The sequence below is a fragment of the Ruditapes philippinarum genome, unplaced genomic scaffold, assembly GCF_026571515.1.
Source record: "Ruditapes philippinarum isolate M1 unplaced genomic scaffold, ASM2657151v2 ctg8223_1_1_1_1, whole genome shotgun sequence".
Classification (NCBI taxonomy): domain Eukaryota; kingdom Metazoa; phylum Mollusca; class Bivalvia; order Venerida; family Veneridae; genus Ruditapes; species Ruditapes philippinarum.
The window spans coordinates 31,280-40,075 of NW_026860495.1; the positions used below are offsets into that span (position 1 = coordinate 31,280).

At 32.1% G+C, this 8,796-nt stretch overlaps 1 protein-coding gene across 1 annotated transcript; it reads right to left on the reverse strand.

Moving 5' to 3' along the window:
• Nucleotides 1–2,301: 2,301 nt before the first annotated feature.
• Nucleotides 2,302–4,788, reverse strand: LOC132760304 (uncharacterized). Its single transcript, XM_060752253.1, has 3 exons — nt 4,184–4,788; nt 3,514–3,732; nt 2,302–3,023 (listed from the first exon to the last, which is right to left on the reverse strand). Exons 1-3 carry the CDS (start codon nt 4,350–4,352, stop codon nt 2,839–2,841), a joined length of 573 nt encoding a protein of 190 aa, XP_060608236.1. The 5' UTR covers nt 4,353–4,788; the 3' UTR covers nt 2,302–2,838.
• Nucleotides 4,789–8,796: the final 4,008 nt, after the last annotated feature.

Sequence of the window (8,796 nt, forward strand, 5' to 3'; positions counted from 1 at the left end):
TGAACTTCCAAGGCTTATGCTCATGCAGAAATTGCATCAACACAACATTTGCCTCTGCATCTGCTGCTACAACAACAACAACAACCAAAACAAAATTGCTTTAACTTTAAGGTATCAAAACATAAAATTCATAAAATTCAATTTGACGATTTACATGCTCGATCAAGGAACACACCAAATTCATGTTTGTAAGACCAACGAAATGCAGCTGTCATAGATTATCAGACTCTTATTTTAATGATGATTTTCAGTGTTGTGAAAATTTATGTAACACACAGGGCACTGCAAAGCTGTTTTTATAGAGGACAACATTGAATCTGAGAAAATTAAAAGGCGTGACGAATCCGGTAAATTGCAAAAAGTCAAAAAAATCTTCAGTATCTCGCTGTCTTACTTGAAGATATAAGCTTTGTTCACGAAATGTATGATACCAATTGTGATAAGTTTGGTAGCTGTGTGATAAAGGACAATAACTGTTATTTGATTTAAGAGTACTTAACAGATGTTAGGGGTGTGAACGGTACCTTGCATTTTCCAGTATCGTCCTTGAAAAGGCTCAATCAAACCAAGCCTGCAAATTTTTCAGTTTTGCCAATAAGGATGTACTTGAGGGATTCCGTTTTACTCTATTTTGTACATGCGCACAAAAATGGTTTTAGACTGGAGCAAGTTTTGCATAGAAATGTTATAAACTGTGTACTCCAATTTGTTATATAAGAAGGAATATCCCGGAGTAAGTTTTGAATAGAAATGTCAAAAACTGCGTACTCCAAATTAGTTATATAAGAAGGATAATGCTGGAGGTAAGTTTTGCATAGAAATTTCAAAAACTGTGTACTCCAAATTTGCCCTTGACAAACGCACCGCTTAGAACTGATCTTGATTATATGTGCAACGCTGCACGTAATTATTGATTTCGAATGACGAGAGACAACTTTTTATTTAAAAAAATTGAATTTACGATGTTATCTCCCTTTGATTATAAAAATATGCGCAAAAGTTGTTCATGAGTAACTGTAAAACATTTATCCTCAACAAATTTAACAGCAAAAACAAAGTGATCAAATTGCTAAAAAAGTAATAAAAATGTTTCATAACCGAATTATTAATAATTATAATAATAATCGTCGAAATACTGCTAGATAAGAAGAGACATCGTCTAGCTCGACTTTTAAAGACAAACACATCAGAGCAAAGTGAAGCACAGCTATAAAGTTACTTTCATATTTGACCTTGAAGGTTAAACATGTTGTAGTATATGCTCAGATGATTGACTGGATCAAATATTCTATGAGTAGATTGCCTTCATATCCATTTGTAATTTCAACACACATATCGTTTGATGCATACATTGGCGTTAATCTGGAAAACAAACGGCATGAACAGGACAAAGCAGCAGAAACATACACAAATCGTATTAGCGCCCATTATGGCATTGTCCTGCTTTAATGAATTCAGTTTCAAACCTAAAACAAATATATTATATATAATACATTCAAAACATATTTTGTGTTAAATGAATGGAACTGAACTGATGTTTTTTCTTTGATCTTTTAGTGGTTTTTATTTACTTTGCAAACTATATGAAAATAAAATATCCAGTAAAATGATATTACTTTTTGAGATTTATTATATTTCATAGACGTACATTCTTTTCTATATAGGAAATATTTACACTTAATTACATTTGTATGTCTATACAATCATGTTATTGGTATTTTTTTCAGTAACTTATTTATCTAATAATTCATCTAAAAAGATCATTTAAATGATTATAAAAAAAACAACAATTAAACAAAACAAAACAAAAGCAACAACCTGTTATTTATATAAGAAAGGTACTGGTACCTATTCGTTACCCTATTAGGTGCCACTGTGGTGGTCCTGTGTACCTGGAACATGTCAGGACCATTAATTGCTCGCCCTTGTTAATCTTTGATTTCTTTTTTCAGTGAGTTCCATGGGAGTTGTAATAAGCTCAAATTATATTAACATCATTTTTTATGTTTTAGCTATTTCTATTTTAAATTAGAAAGCGAAGTTAATACCTATACAAACAAAATACATATAATTGTTACACTTATGTACAGTGGAAAAAATAGTGTGAATAAAGTTAGTGCTTTTATATAGAAACAAAAGTACTTTGAAATTTATGTAACTATAATGTGTATATTTTCTTATCATCGTAGCAAATGGAAAAGATGAGTCATTAGAAAAGTTGACACTTTCTATCTCGAATAGTTTGTCCATCTATTGAAGGTAAGTTTGTACAAAATTAATAACAAATTTTCATATTTTTTTGTCGATCTCAAAATTTTAATTTGTTCAACAATAAAAGTTTTTTAAAATGTTATGCTTGTCTTTGTTTTGTATCATTTAAATCCTTTGGAATCATTGATTCCAATACTTTAAGAATTTAAGAGAGAACATTATTAGAGCCGATTGAAAAAAAACGTGATTTGTGTTGCCCTTACTCTTGCTGACATCCTTCAAATTCCATCAAACTGTGTTTGCGATTTTCATCTATTTTAGATGTTTTAAATGCTCTTCGGGGATAACACCCTTTACAATTCATTTGGAATTTACCTTTCAGTAAAACTAACACTAGATACTAGCGTACCACTTGCTTGGAATCTGGGACACCATTAATCTGCTGAATTTCTTACATGGGAATTCACGGTTAGTCCAAATAAACACAACATAGATGAATTCCGGAAAATTGGCAATGCCTCTTTCAACTCTATCACTGAAAATTATCATTCTAAATGTGTCTTCTCAGGATAATTTGTGTCGCAGATGCAGTTATATACCAATGATGTATTATCTGTTGATGAGCTGTCATTTTCTATAGACGCTGAGTCGCTTCCGGATAAAGCCTCGGTCGCAACAGAATGCAAAGCAAGAAATTACGCCCATTAGAAGGAAATAACAACCTGCTATTACGCAAAGGTAGAAGGAGTAGCCTAGTTGTGCACGTGGGAACTTTGTTGCAACGACGATGCACCCACTTATATTCAATATACCTGAAATATATATTATTATAAACCTAATTTAATCACCAGACATGCGTTACATAATTATTAGTGATAGAAAAACCTCAGAAAAACATAATTGGCAAGATGGTTTCTGTAACATGGTTGTATTTTCAAGCTCAAACATTAAGTCAGCTAAACAAAAGTTACCAAAAAGATTACTGACTTATCCATTCGAATAGGACCACTACCTAAATTAGTTATGAACTAGGCATTGACTCTGAAATTCCAGAAATAATGTAGCATTAATATATCAAACCGCACAACTGTAGTTCATTTTCACAACCTCAAATATACAAAGAATACTCAGATATTTTTAATGCTGATATGATTGTTGCTTAAGATGAGCAACTTATATTGTAATACAGAGTTTTATAATGATTGTGAAATAGAAAAGATTCTAAAAAAGTAATATGATATGTAAATTAAATCATTGAATAAGAGAATATGTGACACAAAATATAATGTATTTAAAATATACCCGAAATCGACAGCAGCAAGACTCCAAAAAACATAATCATATAGTAAAATAGCATTTCGCAACATTTAAGCAGTGCTACAGTCACCCAACTCTTTTCTTTTCCTATGCATTTGTTAAAAAATCCACATGCACAATATATACCAACGACAAACATCAAAACTCCAATCCACATCAATACAAGTGAAACAATTTGTAGACCTAGTGCTGACGTATCCAGTTCTGAAAGAAAGCATAATATGTTGTCGAGTAATGTGGTGTTTTTCAACTGTTTTATGACAACAAAATGCGCAATTTATGGTTTATTACAGAATGTTAATCAGTACAGCATCATTTCATTAAAAATCTGTAGCTCTTGATACTTTAATATACAATGATGGATTGATCATGACCATAGCCATGTATTTTCGAATATAATATAACAATAACCACACCAATGCCTTGTTCCTATCTATAACAATCATAATCATAGTCTTACATTTTTTATTCTTATCATATGTAACCATAACTATAGTCATGCGTTTTTATTTTCTTATCGAACATAACCATATCCATAATCATGCTTGTTTTTATCTAATATAACCATATCCATGCAATTTTCTGAACTGGACAGGACGGACAATACTTTAAAAAATGATTCATATATCGCCTTGTGCATGGTGCCAGTACATACCGTCCTCTCCCTGCGTACGTCTGCAAGTATTGTTATCAGGTCCACCGCAACAACTGTACAATAGTCCAACAGAGTCGCATTTATCGTTTGAAATCCACTTTGTTGTGAACAAACCAACAGTTTGGAAAATGCATGCGCCGGCGTAAAGGCAGCCTATGCAATCCAGCATACAGGGTGATAGCTGGAGAATCTTCGAATATGTCTGTAAACATAAATATATTAGAATTTATACATAGTTGAAAGTGATAGATAACTACAGTAGTATTTTCGTTAGAATGGTAATTTATTCAGGGCGATATTTACAGGCACATCAAAATAAGCCTGGTTTTGTCTTCTGGTTGAAACAGATGCTCATTTTTATTTTCACACTTTTTCTTTTGTAAGACTATTCATGAACGTACACCTTGGTTTTAGTCCGTCGGGCAGTGCCTTTTATAAATGTTTAATTCAGATCACTGTCCTCCTCATGTTATTAAGTCACGTATTGCTGCATTGTACATCTTATTTACAAACTTGTAATAATGTCTGTATCTATTAAATCATTAGCAATCTGTTTCGTCACCATGGTTTGATGGACAACGGTATGAAGCCTTCGTCATATGCAACATTTGATGATTGAACTTCCAAGGCTTATGCTCATGCAGAAATTGCATAAACACAACATTTGCCTCTGCATCTGCGGCTACAACAACAACAACCAAAACAAAATTGCTTTAACTTGAAGGTATCAAAACATAAAATTCATAAAATGCAATTTGACGATTTACTTGCTCGATCAAGGAACACAACAAATTCATGTTTGTAAGGCCAAAGAAATGCAGCTGTCATAGATTATTTTAATGATAATTTTCAGTGTTGTGAAAATTTATGTAACACACAGGGCACTGCAAAGCTGTTTTCATAGAGGACAACATAGAATCTGAGAAAATTAAAAGGCGTGACGAATCCGGTAAATTGCAAAAAGTCAAAAAAATCTCGCTGTCTAAAATCTTACTTGATATAAGAAGATATAAGTTTTGTTCACGAAATGTATGATACCAATTGTGATAAGTTTGGTAGCTGTGTGATAAAGGAAAAGAATCTTATTTGATTTAAGAGTACTTAACAGATGTTAGAGGTGTGAACGGTACCTTGCATTTTCCAGTATCTTCCTTGAAAAGGCTCAATCATACCAAGTCTGCAAACTTTTCAGTTTTGCCGTTAAGGGTGTACTTGAGTGATTCCGTTTTTCTCTATTTTAGTCTATATGCGCACAAAGATTAGAAATGTTAAAAACTGTGTACTCCAGTTTGTTATATAAAAAGGAATATGCTGGAGTAAGTTTTGCAAAAGAAATATCAAAAACTGTGTTGTCAAAATTTTTTATATAAAAAGGAATATCCCGGAGCAAGTTTTGAATAGAAATGTCAAAAACTGCGTACTCCAAATTAGTTATATAAGAATGAAAATGCGGGAGGTAAGTTTTGCATAGGAATTTCAAAAACTGTGTACTCCAAATTTGCCCTCGACAAACGCACCGCTTAGAACTGATGTTACATTCCTTACAGAAAGTAAACAAATGTAATATATGATTAGTTGAATATGGCGAAAATAGCGTCTGGTTAATTGTTGGTGAGGTAAGAATCTCGGGGGGGGGGGGTGGAGACCATAAGATTAAAAGCAGAAATCACGGATTTATATACAATAATAGTGTAATATAAATCCGTGCAGAAATATATAAAAAAGAAAGAAAACAAAACTTTCACTCTATAACTGTTCGACATTGTGCAATAATGAACCATTCATTACCTGTATATCTCTAGTAAAGTACACTGACATTTTCAATGAAATGATAAGTCAATAGAAATGGAAGAATATAAAATCAGAAAAGAAGAATATATACCTTTTAATCACTATTATATATTTTTCTATTCGGAATTTTCTTCCACTGAAAGGTGCATATAGAAATATCCAAATGCTAAATATTAATTACCCATGCAGCAGAGGTCAATACATGTAAAACGAGCTTTTCCTTTCGATATCTTCTGCACAGTAAAAATATGGAATAGTATACCCTGATAATGCTTGTAACTTTTAAAGCAATTTATTTACATGACTATTGCATATCGTTATTTGTACATCATATTTCAGTGTTGATAAGATTGAACGGGTAATCATTGTATTTTATTATGTAGTTTTAACGGCTTATTAAAATGCGAGCATAGTCTCTCTAAAATCACATAAACCCTAGGTAGTCCTGTGTAGTAAGTAATAAATTATACGAGACTTACCTGGAAGTTGAAGTTTAATTATTATTCTACTGCTATTGGACCACAGGGTTTAATGCCCACCCGGTTATCCCTCCCTTATGAATTGTCGCATTTTGCATAATTATGTATGCTTTGAAAGTCTGCTTGGTCATCTGAAAAGATGATGTTCATCTCATTCAACCCTGTTGTCCAGTAGCAGTAGAATAATACTTGAACATCAACTTTCAGGTAAGACTCGTTTGATTTATTAATTATACCACATCTTGACCACATTAACTACTAATACGCTCAAGTATGAGATAACTTTACAAGTCTTTTTCCAGATTGCAAATCATCCATTAATCATTTTCATTGCAGTGGCGTACCTACCGATACCCCATTAGGCACGGGCCTATAAAAAGAAAAAAATACAAAAATGAAATCAATAATTCGGGCAAAGATCGATCAACATATATTTAGCTGCTAATTGATTCCTTAAGTATGCTGAGGATGTTTCCCAATTCGAATAAGTGTAACCTATTTTGATAATGTGTATCAATCAAAAGTAACGAGGGAATTGAGCATATTAATAACATTGCTTGTATATATCAACAGGAAGCCATTTTAGAGAGAATTGATCGTTGGTTGAGTCTGGAAACTGAGTAATTAAAGTTTTTAAGAAGGTATGGTTTGAATTATCTCACCCTATGCGGATTCTAATGAGGACTCAGAAAACAAAATGTTCGGCCCATATCTATCGTCATAAACCATACTCAACTTATATTTATTTGATCGTAAAAATATATCACTATAAAAATAATTACTTTTACTGTCTTATTTTATTGACTAGAGAAATTAATTGCAACCTTCTGCAAACAATGACATATGTTATTTATTATACGTAGTCTCATCTATAAATAAATATACAATGAGAGCAGTGTATACCCCATAAAATAGATAATATGACACTTAATGTCCCGATTCTGGCGAGTCTTTTTATACCAACGTCCTTTTATATGCGTTTTGCTTTTCACTATGTACTAAACTAACTTAAACATTTCAAATAGAATGAAAATTGAAATAAAAGAGTTGATAAAAAAAACTGTTAATGATAAAAATCATTTTTTTTAACATTGACATAATCCGCATTTAGAAATATTTTTTTAAGGATCTAACTGATCACGCGATACTTCATTTTAGATTTTAACACGATAGCTTATTGTTACGCTATAAACAATTTTAACTGCTGTGTTTGTACCATCGTAATACAGATCATTTTACATGATATTTTCCTTAATTATTTCTCATGTTACGTTATGGTGAGACATGGGGAAAGATAAAAAGGGAAGAAAAACTTCTTAGAACCCATCTTGATAACAATAGAGACACCTGGCTATGATACAATGCAGTAAATAATTTTTGAATCATTTAAGACAGTGTACAGGTTAGAATGTGCAATTTCTCTCACATTCAATACATGTACTTAATGTTACTTTCATAACAGTAGATAAAGATTGTTTTTTAAGTGGTCCAATTATATGATATTCAATCGCTTAGATATCCGCTTAATCCCTGATAATAGTACAGAGGTAAATTTAAAATAAGTCTCGGCCAAAGACCTGAACTCGGCATTGATAAGCCGAGGTAAGGTTCGCACCACCATCGCGTTAATAAATATTGTAAATGCAATTTAAGATACATTTAATGGCCTTTTTTATTTTCGACGAACATATACGTTTTAGAAAAGCATACAATAGACAACTCTATAAAAAAAAGGTTTTGCAAAGACTTTATTCGCGCTTTTCTCATTAGGGAGAGCATTTGCTTTGTAATCTAGATGTCGTTGGTTCGATTCTTTGACCAGGCGAAATTTCTCCGTGACAAATGTTCTTTGTCATTGAGTCATATTTGTCTCTCACCTCTATTTTGCACAGAAATTAGTTATTTTATTTATATTCAAGGAATTCCGATTCAGTCGACCGACCGCCGAGATATCATTGAAAACCGAAATAAACAAACATGTATAGATATTATATGTGCAACGCTGCACGTATTTATTGATCTCGAATGACGAAAGACAACTTTTTATTTTAAAAAAATTTGAATTTACGATGTTATCTCCCTTTGATTATAAACATATGCGCAAAAGTTGTTCATGAGAAACTGTAAAACATTTATCCTCAACAAATTTAACAGCAAAAACAAAGTGATTAAATTGCTACAAAAGTAATAAAAATGTTTCATAACCGAATAATTAATAAATATAATAAAAATCGTCGAAAGACTGCCTTGTTAGTTAAGAAGAGACATCGTCAAGCGAGGGCCTTGCTCGACTATTTAAGACAAACACATCAGAGGAGGAATATTCAATCAAAGTGAACGCAC